The 22,194-nt window shown below is 44.3% G+C and overlaps 1 protein-coding gene across 1 annotated transcript; it reads left to right on the top strand.

Annotated features, from left to right (window-relative positions):
* Positions 1–318: 318 nt before the first annotated feature.
* Positions 319–19,456, top strand: LOC138663241 (zinc finger protein 605-like). Its single transcript, XM_069749406.1, has 6 exons — positions 319–463; positions 591–770; positions 853–976; positions 1,060–1,157; positions 1,356–1,446; positions 17,477–19,456. Exons 1-6 carry the CDS (start codon positions 386–388, stop codon positions 19,258–19,260), a joined length of 2,355 nt encoding a protein of 784 aa, XP_069605507.1. The 5' UTR covers positions 319–385; the 3' UTR covers positions 19,261–19,456.
* The last annotated feature ends 2,738 nt before the right edge of the window (positions 19,457–22,194 follow it).

Raw genomic sequence — 22,194 nt, 5'->3', positions numbered from 1 at the left:
GGGATGAGCTGTCCTGTGGGGGGGGAGGGGTGGGTTGTTGTGGGTATGTTGGGGATTCTTAAAATTAAGAAAAGGTGTATGTAACATATTGAAATGTGGATGAGAAAGTGATGTTTTCTCTTTGCTGTTTATTGTTAATAAAAATCTATTTAAATAAAAAAAAAAAAATTAAACTTATGTTCCAGTCCATAAAAGACTAGAGAATACAACATCTACACGTTCTATCTCCTCATGTGTTTCCCTTATTATATCCAGTAATTGTATTATTACACAGGATTTTTATGATGTTACATCGGCTCATCTTCTCATTCAGGTTTCTACAATATCAGATCCTCTCAGTGAAGATCTTCTATATAAGAAAATTTTCCTGAATTACCCATCAAGAATGGATATGGACAGAGACAAGATGGCGGAGAGGATATTACACCTCACCCTAGAGATCCTCTTCCGGCTTACTGGAGAGGTGAGAGATCCTGATGACGTCACATTACATCATTATTATCTATGGGAATAACAGATGGACAGAACTGGAGAGGTGAGGACTCTGGAAATGTCTGTAGTGATTTATTAATGTGTCTCTCCATAACCAGGATTACACAGTAGTGAAGAAGACCTCTAGTGAGCGCTGTCAGGACCCTGTGTCTGAGGAATGGAGAAGAACCATGAGTCCAGTCCCAAGGCCTCCATGTAACCCCCTGGTTTATGAGGATATCAATGACCAGAAGATCCTAGAACTCACCTGCAAGATGATTGAGCTGCTGACTGGAGAGGTGACTCTGCTGGGAATGCTGGGACATTGTACAATAACATTATGAAGGGATCAGGGGATGACGGTATCATTGTGTGTGTCAGGTCCCTGTAAGGTGTCAGGATGTCACTGTCTATTTCTCCATGGAGGAGTGGGAGTATTTAGAGGAACACAAAGATGTGTACAAGGAAATCATGATGGAGGTTCCTCAACCCCTAACATCACCAGGTAATAGACAGAACTAAATACACACGGCCTATAATTATCCGTATGTAAATAATGAATTCAGTCCTTGTATGTGTTTCCTCCAGATATATACAGTACAAGGACAACACCAGAGAGATGCCCCCGTCCTCTTCTTCCCGAGGACTGTAAACAAGAAGATCCCAATGCTCCTCAGGATCATCAGGTAGATGGAGAGAAGGTGTCATGAGATCTCCCCTATGATATGTAGACGGCTGTGAAGATCTTGTGCTCAGTCTTGTTTTATCCACCAGTATTATATGTTTTATACTTGTGTAATGAGAACGGTGGAGATGGCAGGATTAGAGCTGATCATAGATGTGACTTCTCCATCTGTCTGTGACTTTTACAATATTTGTTTCAGGGTAAAGATCTGATCCATATTAATACTACAGAGACGTATGTGAGGGGTGATGAATGGTGTAAAGAGGAGATTCCTACATATGACTACCCAGGTGAGTAGTGACCACTAAATGCAGGAAAGTCACAGATTCTTCTCAGTCACCGGCTGTGGCTGCTTTATCGATAGTCTGTTTCGGTCGTATCACAATCATGTGATCACCATTTTGCGTACAGAGCACAACATTCTGCTCTAATTGGAATTGTTGAAATTACTTTGTGAAATTAAATCCTTTTCTATAGAACTTACAACCTGGAGGTTCCACCTACCCCCTGGGATTAGTAGCCACTGACCATTACCTGCCCAGATCTGTAAACTGCAAAGCCAAATGACGTAGAATGTGCTAACAAGTAAGAAAATCACTTGCAGAAAAATATTAAAATGGGCCTGTAAGAGAAAGCGGAGGGTAATGATGCTGTTGGATTCCTAGAATCCTGATATTTTATTGGATGAATCTACCTTCTCTTCCTCTTCTGTGCTCCTGAATGTTTTCATATGGTCCCTACAAGACCAGGTCCAGTCTTTCTGGCCAAACTTCGCAAACCATTTCATGCTATTGGATTAATAATGGATAGGTGTCATAATTGGCGCCTCTCCATTATTAATCTGGCTTAATAATAATAATAATAATTTTTTATTTATATAGCGCCAACATATTCCGCAGCGCTTTACAAATTATAGAGGGGACTTGCACAGACAATAGACATTACAGCATAACAGGAATACAGTTCAAAACAGATACCAGGAGGAATGAGGTCCCTGCTCGCAAGCTTACAAACTAATGTCATCTTACAATAGCAAGGTGACATTAACCCTTCATTACCCCATATCCCACCGCTACACGGGAATGGGAAGAGAGTGGCCAAGTGCCAGAATAGGCGCATCTTCCAGATGTGCCTTTTCTGGGGTGGCTGGGGGAAGATGTTTTTAGCCAGGGGGGGGCCAATAACCGTGGACCCTCTCCAGACTATTAATATCTGCCCTCAGTCACTGGCTTTACTACTCTGGTGGAGAAAATTGTGCGGGAGCCCACGCCAATTTTTTCCGCCATTTAACCCTTAAATTTAATAGTTAGAGCGCACAAATTTTGCACATACATACTAGTAACATTAGTAGTGTGGAATATGCAAAAAAAATGGGGATATGAGATGGTTTACTGTATGTAAACCATGTCTCATATCATGTCGGGTTTAGGAAGGAGATAACAAAGCCGGCAATTGAATTACCGGCTTTTAAGCTATCTAGCGCTGAATGAAATATTAATATATATACATATATGTGTCTCAATTATATATATATATATATATATAGAATAGGTTTATATATATATATATATATATATATATATATATGTGTGTGTACACATTTATTCTAACTATTCTATTGTAAGCTGTCAGTGTGATTTTACTGTACACCGCAATGAATTGCCGGCTTTTCTCTCTAACACCGCTGCGTATTTCTCGCAAGTCACACTGCTGGTCCATGTGTAATCCGTATTTTTCTCGCCCCCATAGACTTTCATTGGCGTATTGTTTGCGCAATACGGTGACAAACGCAGCATGCTGCGATTTTGTACGGCCGTAGAAAGCCGGATAATACGGATGCGTAATATACGGCTGATAGGACCTGACCCATTGAGAATCATTGGGCCGTGTGTAATGCGTGTTTTACGGACGTATTTTATGCGCTCATACGTCCGTAAAACTCACTAGTGTGACACCGGCCTAATGGTCAGACAGGAGGTAAACACTTAAGAAGAAGTGCGGTGATAATTCATTGCAAAAAGTTCATTCACATGAGCTATACTAATGTCCCACATTAGGGAGGATTTCCAATCATGACCCATATGTTAAGACTAAATGTTGGCTATATTAGCATGCTTCAATTGAACTGGGGGAATACTCAATGGGAAATACCCTCCTAGTGGACTGTCTGAAGTGTTTAAATGCATAAAATGCCGAAAAGAAATGAGATAATAATTGGCATATTTTCTAATGTCAGCCGTGTGTAAGATCCCTGGCGTCCCTCTGCCTCGACGCGCGTTTCGCAATGCTTCTTCGGGAGGCGTGTCTAGGCAGGGGGAAGGCCAGTTTAAATATCCAAGTATGCCGCATTGATTTGACGTGGTGTGATGAGGGAGGTCCAGATGTATCGTCACTTTCCGAGACCGCCCTGATAATGTATACGTAGTGCTGCTAAAGGAGTGTGATCCCTGTAGGAAGAGAAGCACGGTGGCGCTTGCATCGATCAAACAAGCCCATATTAAAGATGACACTTCATAAAACCGCCATCAATTATAATAAAGTGTATTAGGTGCTCCTGAAGATGACATTTAACAAGTACTTGTTACAATAAAGTGGACTTAGTGCTGCTTGAATAGTGTAAACCCACAATACATGAAGTATAGCGGCGCATGCGTGGATAATGCAGACCCATGCTAAAAGTGGAGATGGGTCACGGTCACGTGAGCGCACTATCCCGGTCATCTGTGGAGATGACGTAGGTGCGCTGCTCCACTGTAGTCCGCTTGCCATCATCCTGCCGAGTCTGTGATCCGCGCACCTGGAGAGTAAACTGCAAGTGAATCAGGTATGCTATGAGATATGTTAATGAAGCGTGTATATAGTAGGCCAAGTCCAAATATTATATAATTGTTGAAAGACTATATTAAGAATCGAACCGAAAAATGACAAGGGGTAAGACCATTGTACTAATGAAAAGATAAAATAGGGAGGAACTAATGGCAAAACCCTAGTGATAAAGAGAGTGACTGAACAGTACAAAAGTAGATGTGTTAGGAACTGTCCAACAAGATGTATATGTGACTTAAGTGATCCTAGGGAATTAAGATCACTCCCCCTATGGGGAATAATCATACTAACAGTGCTGAATTGAGATCACTCCCCTATGGGGAATAATCATACTGAAAGTGCTAAAGTGCAAGTGTAACGTGCCTAGAAAGTGCAGCATTAAAGGGCTAGTGTCATTTACAACTAGCCTTACATAAAATACATATATTTGATATCCAACAACAATAGTATAATTAAAAAAGAACTAATACAATATTGACAAATAATGTGAAAGAAAGCATTACAGAAAAGACAAAATATATAAGGACCAGATATTTTCATATAGGGCTAATAAACTCCGACTTATTTTTTAAAGTCCACCTCAAAAACTGTCCTTAGTTGTTAAAATTCCATTAAGGTCATTGATGTGGCAGGACTCCTCCAAGAAAGATCCTCAGATAGTCATTGATGGGAGTTATCACCTCATCCATACGACGACCGCCATAGCATCAGCACTTGGAACACAGTAAATGGACATTGAACCACTAGGATATAAAAAAATAGGTAAATAAAACAAATAAAACTGACACTAACACAATTACAAGAAGTTAAAACCCCTACCCTTATACTTCCAGTAATATGGGAAAATTGGAGTAACTGTTGTGTGGTATTATAGAAAAGCCCCGAACCCAAAACTTTCATTTAACCCCTGTGGCGTCATTGTTCCCAATCTCTATATCCATTGACATTCCTTTTTGGCCAATCTCCTTCTTAAATCCCCTCCTCTAGGACCCAGATCAACCCAATCAATGCCTATGACCTGGAGCAACCTGGAGTTGCATTGGTGGAATTTTTTAAAGCGTCTGGGGAGTGTTTTTAAAGTGGTATCATCAGTTGACGTTCTGGCCATGTCAATGTCTAGGCAATGCTCCCGCACTGTGATTTTAAGTTCACGACTGGTCATGCCGATGTAAATTTTTTTGCACGGGCACTGGGCATGATATATCACTCCCTTGGTAGCACATATTATATGGGCCCTGATTTCAAATTTTCTGGTGTTGTCAAAATTACCAAAGGAGAGACCTTTTATCATGTTGGTGCATCCTTTACACATCCCACAGGGGAAAAAGCCTGTACGTTCCATGTGTTTCTTAGAAATCTCGTTTGTTTTAGGGTCATAGGAACTATGTGTAAGTATGTCACGCAAGTTGGGAGATCTTTTCGCTACAAAAGAAGGGTGTTCTGATAAAATCTTTTAAGGGTTACATCTGTAAACAGAATCGTTTTCTCAAGGCCCTTGATTGATCTTCAAATTCCTTTTCTTCCGAACAAATTCTCTTTACTCATAGAAATTGTCCTATGGGTATCCCGTTAATTGTTGATTTATGATGTGAAGAGGACGCGTGTAATAACAAGTTTGTTGCAGTAGGTTTTTGGAAAATGGTTGTGGACAGACGGCCGTTGGGTCTTTATTTGGATATAGCACATTTTTCTATTGTATGTATTTTAACCAGTTTGGTAATAAAAAATTAATTTTTACTCATAGTACCACTTTATTTGTGATCCATTAATTTAGATGGTCAAAATAGTGAAAATCATCTCTTGTTTAGTGGTACACCATACCCCCCTTTTTTCTATAGGGTGTTGTAATTTATGGGCAACCTTTTTGTGATACAAAGTATTAGGAGTAGTGTTGAGCATTCCGATACTGCAAATATCGGGTATCGGCAGATATTTGTTGTATCGGAATTCCGATACCAAGTTCCGATACTTTTGCGATATCGGATACCGGAATCGGAAGTTCCCATAGTGCAATGATGCACTATAATGGAGTGTGGGCGATGCGTGGGCGGAGACTGCATGTGTGTGTGTGGGCGGGGTCTGTGCGTGACCGTGGGGGGTCTGTGCGTGCCTGCCGGGGGTCTGTGCGTGCTGCCGGGCGTCTGTGCGTACCTGCCGAGGGTCTGTGCGTACCTGCCGGGGGTCTGTGCGGGCCTGCCGAGGCTCTGTGCGGGCTGCTGGGGGTCTGTGCGGGCCTAACGGGGCTCTGTGCAAGCTGCCGGGAGTCTGTGCGGGCTGCCGGGGGTCTGTGCGGGCCTGCCGTGGGTCTGTGCGGGCCTGCCGGGGGTCTGTGCGGGCCTGCCGGGGCTCTGTGCAAGCTGCTGGGGGTCTGTGCGGGCTGCCGGGGGTCTGAGCGGGCCTGCCGGGGGTCTGTGCGGGCCTGCCGGGGCTCTGTACAAGCTGCCGGGGGTCTGTGCGGGCTGCCGGGGGTCTGTGCGGGCCTGCCGGGGGTCTGTGCGGGCCTGCCGGTGGTCTGTGCGGGCCTGCCGGGGGTCTGTGCGGGCCTGCTGGGGCACTGTGCGGGCCTGCTGGGGCTCTGCGGGCTGCCGGGGGTCTGTGCGTGTGTGCAGGCATCGTCCGATGGGACTACAAGTCCCATCGGACGATGCCTGCTACAGTGACAGTGATTGACACATTAGCCAATGATGGGACAGTAGTAGTCCCATCATCCGGCTAATGTGTTGAATGTAAAAAAAATAAATAAAATACTACATACATATAGACATACTGTACAGTACATATAACATACTCACCATCACTTGTCACTTTGTGTTAGGGGTCGAGTTCCCGCTTCTGCACAGGGGGAATCTCAGGCCGTTTCTGCTGCGGTCTCCCATTCTTCACCAGCCGCAGTGGTACCTGCTCAGCTGAGACGTCGGTCCTTGCGTCTGGCTCAGTCTCACTCTGTGCTTAGGCTCGCTGTTACTTTTCCAGCTTTTGCCATTAAAGCCAGTGCTGGGCAGCAGCGAGCGGACGCTTTTGGGACTAAGTCCTGCTTTTTCCCTTCTGAGCATGCCCAGGGTGAGATCTCCTGTTGGAGATCGAGGGTCACATGCTGCTCAGATGCTGCAGCGGTTCCAATTGGTCCTCCTGGAAGGTCCTGAAGGTGCTAACTTCTGTGGTAGCTTCCCATTGGTCCTTTATTGGGAGGTCCTGAACGTGCTGCAGCTATATAAGCTTCGCATGACCGCACGGCCATGCGCTAGTGTACAATCGTATACGTGTGTTTGTTGTGAGTGCAAGTTGTTCTTTAAATACCCCTTCCCTATTGTATGACTGTTCGCGTAAGGAGTATGGCTGCTACCTAGCGCCCGACTAACCACTCAACGTGTTACACACAAATCAGCGTCTATTGCTGTGACCGCCAGTGCGGCACCACGCGCCAGTAGTGCACTTTCTAACCCACGTCCGGGTGCTTAGTGGTGTCTGCCAGCACGGCACAGTTCGCACTTCGGTGCTCTAACTATACCTATCCCACCCAGTTGCGGTGTTGTGCGCAAGTAGTCTGTACGGACTTCAACCCTGAGTCTTGGGATTGAGTTAGCTGACTCCTTGCTTGCACTCATTAGTGCGGTATTGCGGACCTGTGGCTTTACAGGTTTCGCTTCCACCGCCATATAGCGCTGCCATTTACTAGCAGCAGGTTTTCACCTGCACGGTGGACCCTGGACAGCGAACGCACCAATATTACTTCACCTTTTACTTGGTGCGTTCCGCCGGTCCTAACACTTTGTTCCCCGAAGTCAGTGTCATCTGTAAAAAAGATTAAAATAACAAACAACCAATATACTCCCTAATCTGCAGAAATCCACGAGTGTCCCACGACGATCTCCCGTGGAGAACAGCATCATCAGCTAATGCGACCGCTCTCAAGGGGCTCCAGGAATTTAATGACGGGAGGAAGGTACCCTTCCGCACTGTATTCTTCCGCCGCTGTAAAAAAATTGTCCCTAGTCTCACTATTGGCATTGCTGTGTGAGAAATTTTCCCACGCAGCAATTGCCATAAAGTGAGACTTTGAACTATAGTAACCTCAGTGATGCACTGCAGGAGCCATTGTTATTAATTGGACTACGGCGGACAGGTAGTATACGGTTTATTATTTTACGTTTTTACAGGCGCTGAAGTATGGTAAGTATGGTTAAATGAAGAACATTAAAATTCTTTTATCCTAATGTGTGTGTTTTATTAACCTTTTATTACTATTGGATTAATAATGGCTAGGCGTCTTTTTGACGCCTCTCCGTTATTAACCCGGCTTAATGTCACCTTACAATAGCAAGGTGATATTAACCCTTTATTACCCCATATCCCACCTCTACACGGAAGTGGGAAGAGAGGGGCTAAGTGCCGAAATTGGCGCATCTTACAGATGCGCCATTTCTGGGGCGGCTGCGGACTGGTATTTGTAGCCGGGAGGGGGCAATATCCGTTTTTTTCCGCAGGATCCGTTTTTTTCCGCAGGATCCGTTTTTTTCTGCAGGATCCGTTTTTGTCCGCCGGATCCGATTTTTTCCGCCAGATCTGTTTTTCCCGCCGGATCCGGATTTTTTTGCCAGATCCGTTTTTTTCAAAACTCGCTGGATTGTGCCTGACGGCAAAAACCTGATGTGTGAAAGCAGCCAGATATATGGATAGATACATCTATGTATCTATAGATATATCTATCTATAAATATATCTATTGTAAAGCTGCAGTAGCATCGTGAAGAAGCAGTGACCCACAAATTCAAACACAAAATTCTCTTTTAATGTGTTTCTTCACAGCATTAAAGTCCAATTCACATAAATGCATATAACTTCAGTGGATATTATTAGTGACCAGTTTACACCAGTTCAAAGCAATACATATCACATGGCTTTAGATTTGCAGTCCCTAAACAGGCCAGACATCTCTTGTCCAGTTTCCCTGGGCGACCACACGCCATCTCACAGTCTCTATACGTCTCCATACACACAGCCTCATATGTTGCGGACACTACACACGCCAGCCCTCCTTTGACTAGTTCTTGTGGGTGTCCTGGATCGCTGTATTGCAGTCTCTTTACAGACTTTTTACTCACACAGTCGTACACAGTTCAGGATATCCTCCGGATAGCAGCCGGGCACCATATCCACCTGTTTGCAATCATTGCACATGCTAGTCCTCTTTCGGGTACAGGACATGCACCTCCGGGCACAGGACTGTCCACATCCGACTCATTCGGGCACAGGACATCCACCTCCGGGCACAAGACTGTCCACATCTGACTCCCATGGGCACAGGACATCCACCTCCGGGCACAGGACTGTCCACATCCGGCTCCTTTGGGTAGATGACATCCACCTCCGGGCACAGGACTGTCCACATCCGAGACCAGTACCATGGACGACTTGCATCTCTGTGTACGCTGCGGGTGCCAGGCTATTCAGCTGCCCTGGGTGCTGGCTCTGCTGGCCTCCATGCACTTTGCAGACCAGCACACACCAGACTGACACTGACGTGCACCTCGCACACCTGGCCAGACACCTGACACACCCATACCCCTTACTGAAAGGTTTTTAAACACACACAAACCTGTGGCCTTCAGCCACCTGGAAAACTCGGACCGGAGATCCGTGACTCTCATGCATACCTATGGACTTCATCCGTCTGAATGCACATTCTGGGGAGAACAAACAGCGCCCCCTAGCTGTATCAGAGGCCACAGCCTCACACTATAGATAGCTATATCCATAGATATTTAATAGAAAGGCCGTTGTTTCTAAAGCTTCTTTCACACTTGCATTTTTGGCAATCTGTCGTTTTGGGAAAAAAACGGATCCTGCAAATGTGCTTCCAGGATGCGTTTTTTACCCATAGACTTGTATTAACGACAGATCGCGACAGATGGCCACACATCGCGTCCGTCGTGCAACGGATCCGTCGTGTTTTGGCGGACCGTCGGCACGAAAAAACGTTCAAGTGAACTTTTTTTGTCCGTCGCGTCCGCCATTTTCTACCACGCATGCGCAGCCGAAACTCCGCCCCCTCCTCTCCGGACTTCAGAATGGGCAGCGGATGCGTTGAAAAACTGCATCTGCTGCCCATGTCGTGCACAAATTTCACAACGTGCGTCGGTACGTCGGCTCTACGGATAGTGACGGACCCGTACCGACGTATTGAGCGTTTTATTAAAAAAATACGGCATAGGCTCCAGCGCAATTTTTTCTGCCAGAGGGGGAAAGCCGACGGCCGGGGGCCAATATTTGTAGCCTGCTATGAATATGAGCCCGCAGCTTTCTGCGTAGCCTTTACTGGCTATTAAAATAAGGGGACCCCCCCAAATAATGACGTGGGGTCCCCCTATATTTTATAGCCAGAAAGGCTACGCAGACAGCTGCGGGCTGATATTCATATCCTAGAGAGGGGCCATGGATATTGGCCCCCCAGCCACAAATACCAGTCCGCAGCCGCCCCAGAAATGGCGCCAATTCCGGCACTTAGCCCCTCTCTTCCCACTCCCATGTAGCGGTGGGATATGGGGTAATAAGGGGTTAATGTCACCTTGCTATTGTAAGGTGACATTAAGCCGGGTTAATAACAGAGAGGCGTCAATAAGACGCCTATCCATTATTAATCCAATAGTAATAAAGGGTTAATAAAACACGCACACATTAGGAAAAAAGTATTTTAATATTCTTCATTTAACCATACTTACCATACTTCAGCGCCTGCAAAAAACGTAAAATAATAAACCGTATACTACCTGTCCGCCGTAGTCCAATTAATAACGAGTGTCCCACGACGATCTCCCCTATAGAACAGTGACATCGGGTGATGTCACTGCTCTATAGGACCCTCAGTGACACACTGACAGGAGACAATGGCTCCTGCAGTGCATCACTGAGGTTACTATAGTTCAAAGTCTCACTTTATGGCAATTGCTGCGTGGGAAAATTTCTCACACAGCAATGCCAAAAGTGAGACTAGGGACTATTTTTTTTACAGCGGCGGAGGAATACAGTGTGGAAGGATACCTTCCTCCCATCACTGTGTACCTGCAGCCCCTGGAGAGTGGTCGCATCAGCTGATGCCGCCGTTCTCCACGGGAGATCGTCTTGGGACACTCGTGGATTTCTGCGGATAGGGAGTATATTGGTTGTTTGTTATTTTAATATTTTTTAGAGGTGACACTGGCTTCGGGGATCAAAATGACAAGTAATGGTGAGTATGTACTCTATTTTTAATGTAATGTATGTCTATATGTATGTATTGTATGTAATGTATGAATGTACTGTATGTAGTATGTATGTAGTATGTATGCATGTTGTATGTATGTAGTATGTATGTTTTTTTGTTTTGTTTTTTTCATTCAACACATTAGGCGGATGATGGGACTACTACTGTCCCATCATTGGCTAATGTGTCAATCACTGTCACTGTAGCAGGCATCGTCCTATGGGGCTTGTAGTCCAATTGGACAATGCCTGCACACCCGCACAGACCCTCGGCAGCCCGCACAGACCCCCGGCAGCCCACACAGAGCCCCGGCAGGCCCGCACAGACCCCCGGCAGCCCACACAGACCCCAGCAGGCCCGTACAGACCCCCGGCAGGCCCACACAGACCCCCGGCAGGCCCGCACAAACCCCCGGCAGCCCGCACAGACCCCCGGCAGCCTGCACAGAGCCCCTGGCAGGCCCGCACAGAACCCCAACAGCCCACACAGAGCCCCGGCATGCCCGCACAGACCCCCGGCAGCCCACACAGACCCCCGGCAGGCCTGTACAGACCCTCGGCTGGCACGAACAGACCGCCGGCAGCCCGCACAGACCCCCGGCAGGCCCGTACAGACCCCCGGCAGCACGCACAAACCCCCGAGAGGCCCATACAGATCCCCAGCAGGCCCGCACAGACCCCGCCCGCACACACAGACACGCACACTGTCCGCCCACGCACCACCCACACTCTTCTCCCCTCCGGAACAGGATGTAGTCGGATAGAAAGGGCTTATTAACATTCCGATATTTGTGTCCCATTGACTTGCATTGGTATCGGGTATCGGTATCAGCGATGTCCGATATTTTTGGGATATCGGATGATCCAATCCGATACCGAAACTTCTGGATATCGGAAGGTATAGCTCAACACTAATTAGGAGCAGTGTTTGTGGCCACCTGTCAGCTCAAAGGATGGCCACCAAAAACAGGCATGGCGCTATCTACTCCATCTTCTTGATCCCAGGGATTGTCTTGCTCATTACCCTTTAACACCTCTACATGGATCTGGACTTACATAGGGACCCACCTGGCTTGGCCCACAGTGTTGCCTGCTGTTCATTGGTGTGAAATGGGAAGAACAATAGTCAGGTAGCCTGGTGAGAACCAGTAAAGCAGAGAAAATACAAAATCAGAAGACATAAGAGTAGTCAGCAAACAGGCCGGGATCACAACAGGAAACAAATACACAAGCCGGGAGCTGAACATAGAGGACCGGACCAGAGAAGAACAAGGCTGTATCTGGCAGCTTCCTTCAATATGCTTCGAGCTTTCGTAGAATATGGTGCTATCCAATTGGCTGAATAAGGGAGCAGCTGGACAACACATACACCCATACTGCCAGACTAGAAGGCACTACTTGTCCCAGGCACCCTAATCTTAGTGGCTGAATTGGGCCTATGTCGTCCAGAGCTTCTGGTACCAACGTCTACTCTGTTTCTAGCCCAGCCTGCCATATGAATAAGGACACACCTGCTGAAATCATAGAGGCAGATCCTAGAAGAGATGCGACATACCATCTGCAGAAGCCCTAATATGACAAAATTTCAGAAAATCAGAGCTGTAGGAATCCCCATAAAATGACTCCATTTTCGAAATTATAACCCTCAGAGAACTAATCTATTGGAGTAGTGGCAATTTTTGATTCCATAGGCAATTTCCGGAAATTAGCACACAGTGGATGTAGGAGAAAAAAAAGGCAAATATACCATTTTATTACCCAACACATAGTGCCCTGATTGTGCTCCAGGAGAAACACACACTGTAAATTAACCCCTTTACCCCCAAGTGTAGTTTGCACATTAATGACCAGGCCAATTTTTACAATCCTGACCACTGTCCCTTTATGAGGTTATAACTCTGGAACGCTTCAACGGATCCCAGTGATTCTGACATTGTTTTCTCGTGACATATTGTACTTCATGATAGCGGTAAAATTTCTTTGATATTACCTGCGTTTATTTGTGAAAAAAAGGGAAATTTGGTGAAAATTTTTAAAATTTTGCAATTTTCCAACTTTGAATTTTTATGCAATTAAATCACAGAGATATGTGTCACAAAATACTTAATAAGTAACATTTGCCACATGTCTACTTTACGTAAGCACAATTTTTCGAACCAAAATTTTTTTTTGTTAGGGAGTTATAAGGGTTAAAAGTTGACCAGCAATTTCTCATTTTTACAACACCATTTTTTTTAGGGACCACATCTCATTTGAAGTCATTTTGAGGGGTCTATATGATAGAAAATACCCAAGTGTGACACCATTCTAAAAACTGCACCCCTCAAGGTGCTCAAAACCACATTCAAGAAGTTTATTAACCCTTCAGGTGTTTCACAGGAATTTTTGGAATGTTTAAAAAAATATGAACATTTAACTTTTATTCACAAAAAAATTATTTCAGCTCCAATTTGATTATTTTTATTAAGGGTAACAGAAGAAAATGGACCCCAAAAGTTGTTGTACAATTTGTTCTGAGTACACCAATACCCCATATGTGGGGTTAAACCACTGTTTGGGCGCATGACAGAGCTCGGAAGCGAAGGAGCGCCATTTGACTTTTCAATGCAAAATTGACTGGAATTGAGATGGGACGCCATGTTGCGTTTGGAGAGCCACTGATGTGCCTAAACATTGAAACCCCTCACAAGTGACACCATTTTGGAAAGTAGACCCCCTAAGGAACTTATCTAGAGGTGTGGAGAGCACTTTGACCCACCAAGGGCTTCACAGAAGTTTATAATGCAGAGCCGTAAAAATAAAACAAAAATTTTTTCCCACAAAAATTATTTTTTAGCCCCCAGTTTTGTACTTTCCCGAGGGTAACAGGAGAAATTGGACCCCAAAAGTTGTTGTCCAATTTGTCCTGAGTATGCTGATACCCCATATGTGGGGGGAAACTACCGTTTGGGCGCATGGGAGGGCCCGGAAGGGAAGGAGCGCCATTTGGAATGCAGACTTAGATGGAATGGTCTGCAGGCATCACATTGCGTTTGCAGAGCCCCTAATGTACCTAAACACAAGTGACACCATTTTAGAAAGTAGACCACCTAAGGAATGCAACTAGAAGTGTTGTGAGAGCTTTGAACCCCCAAGTGTGTCACTACAGTTTATAACACAGAGCCGTGCAAATAAAAAATATTTTTTTTCCCACAAAATATATTTTTTAGCCCCCAGTTTTGTATTTTTCCAAGGGTAACAGGAGAAATTGGACCCCAAAAGTTGTTGTCCAATTTGTCCTGAGTACGCTGATACCCCATATGTTGGGGTAAACCCCTGTGTGGGCGCACGGGAGAGCTCGGAAGGGAAGGAGCACTGTTTTACTTTTTCAATGCAGAATTGGCTGGAATTGAGATCGGACGCCATGTCGCGTTTGGAGAGCCCCTGATGTGCCTAAACAGTGGAAACCCCCTAATTATAACTGAAACCCTAATCCAAACACACCCCTAACCCTAATCCCAAAGATAGCCCTAACCACACCCCTAACCCTAATCCCAACCCTATTCCCAACCGTAAATGTAATCCAAATCCTAACCCTAACTTTAGCTCCAACCCTAACTGTAGCCTTAACCCTAGCCCCTACCCTAACCCTAGCACTAACCCTAGCCCTAACCCTAGCCCTAACCCTAGCCCTAACCCTAACCCTAGCCCTAACCCTAGCCCTAACCCTAGCCCTAACCCTAAATAAATATGTCTCAAGGCGCGGTACACATAAACAATTGTGTAAAGGAGGGAAACATCACCACCAATGTGCACCAATAGGAAGTGTATCGGACAAATCGGAATAACACCTAGAAACACGAAGAAAAAAGAACAAAACAAAGTCCAAGATAAAGTACAAATAACAATATTTATTAAAATATATGATAGAGTGGAACAGTGGAAAAAATACCACAAAAAGCACAACACCAGGGACATATAAATGACACTGAGAATAAATAAAAAAATTAAATATATAACCACAGTGGAGGTTCAACATATATGTGCATACCTGTGTATATAAGCCATATAGGTATAAGTAGCAGATATACCAAATCAATATAATAAAGTGCATGTGCAAATAGATTGATTGGTGGCAAAAGAAGACCAAATAGAATTGCTGACGCTACATACTGGCGCTAAATATTAGTGCTAAATATGGCCGGTATGTGACATAAGGAGCATGGTAACCAGTAAAATATAAAGCACCAAGCGGGCAAAAGACTAAATGAAATGGAGGCCAAAGCCACCTGGTATTTACCTGCTATGTGGAGTGAACGTCCCTGGGATGTGCTGAGCCTCGATGCGCGTTTCGGCGTCTGCCTTCGTCAGGGGGTGATGAAGGGGGGTTTGATTTACTTTTATAGCGGGTTTTTTATCTGATTTTTATGATTGGCTGCCGTCACACACTGAAAGACGCTTTTTATTGCAAAAAATATTTTTTGTGTTACCACATTTTGAGAGCTATAATTTTTCCATATTTGAGTCCACAGAGTCATTTGAGGTCTTGTTTTTTGCGGGACGAGTTGACATTTTTATTGGTAACATTTTCGGGCACGTGAAATTTTTTGATCGCTTTTTATTCCGATTTTTGTGAGGCAGAATGACCAAAAACCAGCTATTGATGATTTTCTTTTGGGGGAGGCGTTTATACCGTTCCGCGTTTGGTAAAATTGATAAAGCAGTTTTATTCTTCGGGTCAGTATGATTACAGCGATACCTCATTTATATCATTTTTTTATGTTTTGGCGCTTTTATACGATAAAAACTATTTTATAGAAAAAATAATTATTTTTGCATCGCTTTATTCTGAGGACTATAACTTTTTTATTTTTTCGCTGATGAGCTGTATGGTGGCTCGTTTTTTGCGGGACAAGATGACGTTTTCAGTGGTACCATGGTTATTTATATCCGTCTTTTTGATCGCGTGTTATTCCACTTTTTGTTTGGCGGTATGAGAATAAAGTGTTGTTTTTTGCCTCTTTTTTTTTTTTTACGGTGTTCACTGAAGGGGTTAACTAGTGATATAGTTTTATAGGTGGGGTCGTTACGGACGCGGCGATACTAAATATATGTACTTTTATGGTTTTCTTTTTTTATTTAGATAGAGAAATGTATTTATAGGAACAATATATATATTTTTGTGGAATTTTTTAAAAATTTTGTTTACACATTAGAATATTTTTTTTTACACTATAACATTGCCCCAGGGGGGCATCATGTTATAGTGTAAGATCGCTGATCTGACACTTTGCTTTGCACGGTGTCAGATCAGCGATCTGACGTGCACTTTTCCTATGCTTCCGGGCTCCTGCTCTGAGCAGGCGCAGTGAAGCCACCTCCTTGCAGGACCCAGATGTCACGGCCATCTTGGATCCGGGCCTGCAAGGAGGAGGAGGAGGTAAGAGACCCTTGCAGCAACGCGATCACATCGCATTGCTGCGGGGGTGTCAGGGAAGCCCGCAGGGAGCCCCCTCCCTGCGCGATGCTTCCCTATACCGCCGGCATACTGCGATCATGTTTGATCACAGTGTGCCAGGGGTTAATGTGCCAGGGGCGGTCCGTGACCGCTCCTGGCACATAGTGCCGGATGTCAGCTGCGATAGGCAGCTGACACCCGGCCGCGATCGGCCGCGCTCCCCCCGTGAGCGCGGCCGATCGCTATGACGTACTATCCCATCGGAGGTCATACGGGCCAACCCCACCTCGACGGGATAGTACGTTCAATGTCAGAAAGGGGTTAAGTGGGTTTTTCTCATTACAGTAATGCCAAATACATGTGGTTTGGGCATACTGAAAGGCTCAGAGGTGAGGGGGAAATTTGACTTTGGGAGAGCGGTTATTGCTGGATTGGTTAATGGAAGCCATGTTGATTTTCAAGAGCCTTTGAGCCACTAATAATGTGGAAACCTCCTGTTTTCCACTGACAGATGATGGATCTGAGTGGGGACTTGTTTTTTGTTAGATGAAGTTTTTATTGGTATTAGGTTTGTCAGCATAATGTTTCTGTGTGGCTTTTTGTTCCATATTTGGGAGGCAGAATGAACAAACAGTTGAACATCATGCTCCACTGGTTCATCCTATGAGATTTTATATTAGACTGTGAGCTGTCATTGTCTTGGTGAAGAATTCAATGCTTGTACATAACTTGCCATTTTTACAGACAGTTGAAGTAGAAATGGTAAATGACATTCAAGATATTTTATTCAAAAATAATAACTGGTTTATATCTTGGCAGATGACTGTACCAGAAGATCAGAGGAACAGCTGACGTCTTTAATTTTTAAATCGGATGATTTTGAGATCCCACTGGATACATTTGAAGTTAATGCCATTACTCCAGATATACCATCATCCCTTCACAGCAAAGACCTTTCATCTGATCCTTTGATCAGATCCTTTGAGGTCCTGTTTTCTGGTTCATTGGCGACAACAGAGGAAAATCAGAGTCACAAAATAAGCATTAAAAATGGAAATACCCCTAAATCAAAGAAGCCATTTTCATGTCCAGAATATGGAAACAGTTTTCCCATTGAAAAGTCTTTTCTTAAACATCTAAAAATTCACACAGTGGAGAAAAGATTTTCTTGTTCCAAGTGTGGAAAATATTTTAAACATAAATCCCATCTTGTTAGACACCAAAGAAGTCACACAGGGGAGAAGCCTTTTTCCTGTTCAGAATGTTGGAAATGCTTTAATGAGAAATCAGCTTTGGTTAAGCACCAGAGAACCCACACAGGGGAGAAGCCTTTTTCCTGTTCAGAATGTGGAAAATGTTTTAAACAGAAATCAGCTTTGGTTACGCACCACAGAACCCACACAGGGGTGAAACCTTTTTCATGTTTAGAATGTGGCAAATGTTTTAATGAGAAATCAGTTTTGGTTAAGCACCAGAGAACCCACACAGGGGAGAAACCTTTTTCCTGTTCAGCATGTGGGAAATGTTTTAACCAGAAATGGAATCTTGTTATACATAAAAGAACCCACACAGGGGAGGCTTTTTCCTGTTCAGAATGTGGGAAATGTTTTAGTCAGAAATCTGCTCTGGTCACGCACCACAGAACCCACACAGGGGTGAAACCTTTTTCATGTTCAGAATGTGGCAAATGTTTTAACGAGAAGTCAGTTTTGGTTAAGCACCAGAGAACCCACTCAGGGCAGAAGCCTTTTTCCTGTTCAGCCTGTGGGAAATGTTTTAACCAGAAATACAAGCTTGTTATACACCAAATAACCCACACAGGAGTGAAACCTTTTTCATGTTCAGAATGTGGCAAATGTTTTAATGAGAAATCAGCTTTGGTTAAGCACCAGAGAACCCACACAGGGGAGAAGCCTTTTTTCTGTTCAGAATGTGGGAAATGTTTTAAACAGAAATCAGCTTTGGTTACGCACCAGAGAACCCACACAGGGTTGAAACCTTTTTCATGTTCAGAATGTGGCAAATGTTTTAAGGAGAAATCAGTTTTGGTTAAGCACCAGAGAACCCACACAGGGGAGAAGCCTTTTTCCTGTTCAGAATGTGGGAAATGTTTTAAACAGAAATCAGCTTTGGTTACGCACCAGAGAACCCACACAGGGGTGAAACCTTTTTCATGTTCAGAATGTGGCAAATGTTTTAACGAGAAATCAGTTTTGGTTACGCACCAGAGAACCCACACAGGAGAGAAGCCGTTTTCATGTTCAGAATGTGGAAAATGTTTTAAACAGAAATCGGCTTTGGTTACGCACCAGAGAACCCATACAGGGGTAAAACCTTTCTCATGTTCAGAATGTGGCAAATGTTTTAATGAGAAATCAGTTTTGGTTACGCACCAGAGAACCCACACAGGGGAGAAGCCTTTTTCCTGTTCAGAATGTGGCAAATGTTTTAATCAGAAATCAGCTTTGTTTAACCACCAGAGAAGTCACACAGGAGAGAAGCCTTTTTCCTGTCCAGAATGTGGTAAATGTTTTAATAAGAAATGTAATTTCGTTAAACACCAAAGAATCCACACAGGGGAGAAGTCATTTTCATGTTCATAATGTAGGAAATGTTTTACACTAAAATTAGCTCTTTAACATCAGAGAAGTCAGAAAGGGGAGAAGCGTTTTTCATGTTAAGAATGTTGGAAATGTTTTAATCGAAAATTGTATTTCTTAAAGGGGTTGTCCATTACTAGGACAACACCTTGTCATTCCTCATGTTTGTCCTCTTTCAAATAAAAAACACTCATACTAATTTTGCATGCCTGCGCTGTTCAAGGGTCTTAGCAGTCACGTTCCCGGGGCTCATGTGAGGTTGTCACAAAACACAAGCCCAGCGTGGAATAGGCACTGGCTTCACTGTTTCTGTAGGCAACATGTATGTTTTTAACTTTTTACAAACAATGGATTAAATAAGACAAAATTTTAATTTTTATGGAAATCACCTGGTGCTGGTTTTTCCTTTTTTGCCTGCATTTACAAGTGGACTCCAGTGACATTGAACCTGGCACCCGTGGTCCTGTGATACTCTGGTGAGCGCTGTGAAAATCCTTTTTCCTGTTTTCCCATGTTGATTGATTCACTGTTCCTGCCTTCAGATGTATTGAACATCAACAGGAAGCCAAGGCTGCGGCTGCTCTCCTGCTTACTCTTATTGTTTGATGCGTCCAAAAAGTGAAGATAGTGAACCAAGTTTAAGAATGCATTTGCTTTCAAAAAGCATTAGGAATTCTACTAGTCTTTTCCATATGTTTCCTATAATCTTTAAATACATTTTCCCTGCATGTTTCAACCAAGAAAGAAAAAAAGAATATATATTTTTAACTTTGAAAAAATAAAGAATTCATAACTTTAAACATGTCTTGGAATTGTAGAGTAGAAGCTGGATAAATCTTTTCCATTCCAGTGAGAAGCGGTTGTCCAAGTAGTGAATATCCCCTTTAAACATCAAAAATCTCATATAGAGAGAAACCATTATCATACCTACAGTAGAGTATGAAAAATAAATTACTAGAAAATCATATTTTGATGACCATCAAAAATAACGCAGATGGGGCGTGGCTAAGACACTGAAGAGAGCAGACGTGCAGCACTGAGCTCTCCCCGGCATTTTCACAAACACAGTGTTCCTGCTTAGTAAATGGCAGGTGGTTGCCTCAGTATGGCTGGAGGAGACACCAGGGAACCGACAGGAAGGATTTGAGTCAGCATTTGTCCCGGAAAATGGCACATGTGCGGAGCTAAGTCAGCGGTGCGCTGGATACGCTGGGAGTCGACAGGCATCTGCTATGCACGGTCAGTGACTCGCCTGCATGTCGATTCCCGGGTGAGTTGAAGACATCAAGGGGGCTGAGGAGAGCGTCTGTGGGCTGGGTGCTGAGGCCTGAGTCCCCTGGAGATGCGGGACCGCTGGTGGCGGGAATTGACCTGAGGTGTGGCGGCCATCTTGGGATTTCCCTGGCATGTGGAGAAGACATCGGAGTTGGAGGAGAGACAGGACGAGGCAGGCAGGAGATCCTGAAACAGCTGGGGAAGATAGCTGGCTAGCTGCAGCAGAGGTACCGGGGTTTACAGACTAAGGAAGGTGAACAACTTCCTCTCTTCCCCTCCTCCCCTCATTGTTTGGAGTGATTTCCTGGGCCAAGCTGGAGACACTTGGCCAGTGTGATAAAACGCTATGCACTTGCAGGCTGCAGGGCGCTGATGCCATCTAGTGCTCTTTTTAAGAATTGCGCCTGTTGCACATTAATATGCGGATATGACTTTGTAACCCTCTTACTATTAATATCCAAACCTCTAACGCTAGCCTATCAATTCATACTGAATAACCAGTCATAAGACTTACTCTCATATTGCATACATAATTGGGGGAAAGCATTATAAGTCCTAATAAATCACAATCTGCAGCTGACAAGCTGAGGAGCTACGCCAGGGGAAAGCATTTGATGACAATTCAGAAACCCTTAAACAAATTGTCTCAAGGAGAGACATCAACATCACAAGAACCATAGGATATGGATTCAGAACCCACTCTGATACAGGTATCCGCACAACTGCTAACTGCCATCCAAAGCAGCACAGCTTCCCTGACTGGGAAAATTGAAGAGGTTAAAACTGATTTGGGACTCCTCCGCAATGACATGTCAAATCTGGGAAAGAAAGTTCAACAGGTGGAGGACAGCCGGAGCCACAGCATGAAGACAAGAAGAGGACGTCATCGTAAGAAGATGGGAGGCCTCGCACCGGACCACGACTCCCACCTCAGCGGGACCGCCCCTGGGTGAGTATAATATAACCTGTTTTTCTCATCTTTCAGGATACATTGGGGTCTTATCTATAGCATTCCAGAATGCTGTAGATAAGCCCCTGATGCCGGTGGGCTTGGCTCAACTTCCATTTTGGGGGTGACAGGTTCCCTTTAACTAAAAGATGTTTTACCTCCCCTGAATATATTAGCCAGCAGTGTATAGTGAAGGGGTGGGATTCATGCTCTGATTTGATACCTCCTCATGTTAATACTTTTAGGAAAGGTGGATGGAAATTATTAAGAATCTGAAATGGGATGGCGGCAAGATACCCATTTCTGCCAGTGCTAGCGTCTTGATCCCTGGCCTGAAAACTCGGTTGCCCTCTAGATTCACCAAAAACTGGGGGGGTCAGATGAACAATTCTGTAGAAGTCTTTTATGAATTTTTTAAAGAGGTATGCATTGAATATAATTGATATTAGTGGTTCAGATAGATAGAAAATAATATACGCATTTTCTTATGCCTATACTTAAGTTTTGGGTAGTTTATAGGCATCCCCATTTGTATTTCTATGGCCAATATTGGTCAATGGTTCGGGGCCCAATTGTAATTTCACTTGACCGTAAGCATTGTACCTATACTTCATCGTCCAAGGGCGGTCAGCAAATAAAAATGTAAACACTCTGGAAGGGAATAGTATCCTGCTGTGAATTCTGCTCTTTGGCTCCCTCCGGTGGTTATGAGT

This window comes from Ranitomeya imitator, chromosome 2 (genome assembly GCF_032444005.1).
Source record: "Ranitomeya imitator isolate aRanImi1 chromosome 2, aRanImi1.pri, whole genome shotgun sequence".
Classification (NCBI taxonomy): Eukaryota; Metazoa; Chordata; class Amphibia; order Anura; family Dendrobatidae; genus Ranitomeya; species Ranitomeya imitator.
Note: the sequence above shows the minus strand (reverse complement) of the source record. Positions and strands in the feature narration are given on the sequence as shown.

Excerpts from the sequence above, each read along its gene's own strand:
- LOC138663241 (XM_069749406.1), top strand. The coding sequence starts at position 386 with ATGGATATGGACAGAGACAAGATGGCGGAGAGGATATTACACCTCACC. Across the intron at positions 771-852 it reads TTGAGCTGCTGACTGGAGAG|GTCCCTGTAAGGTGTCAGGA; the intron begins GTGACTCTGCTG and ends TGTGTGTGTCAG. Across the intron at positions 1,447-17,476 it reads TCCTACATATGACTACCCAG|ATGACTGTACCAGAAGATCA; the intron begins GTGAGTAGTGAC and ends ATATCTTGGCAG.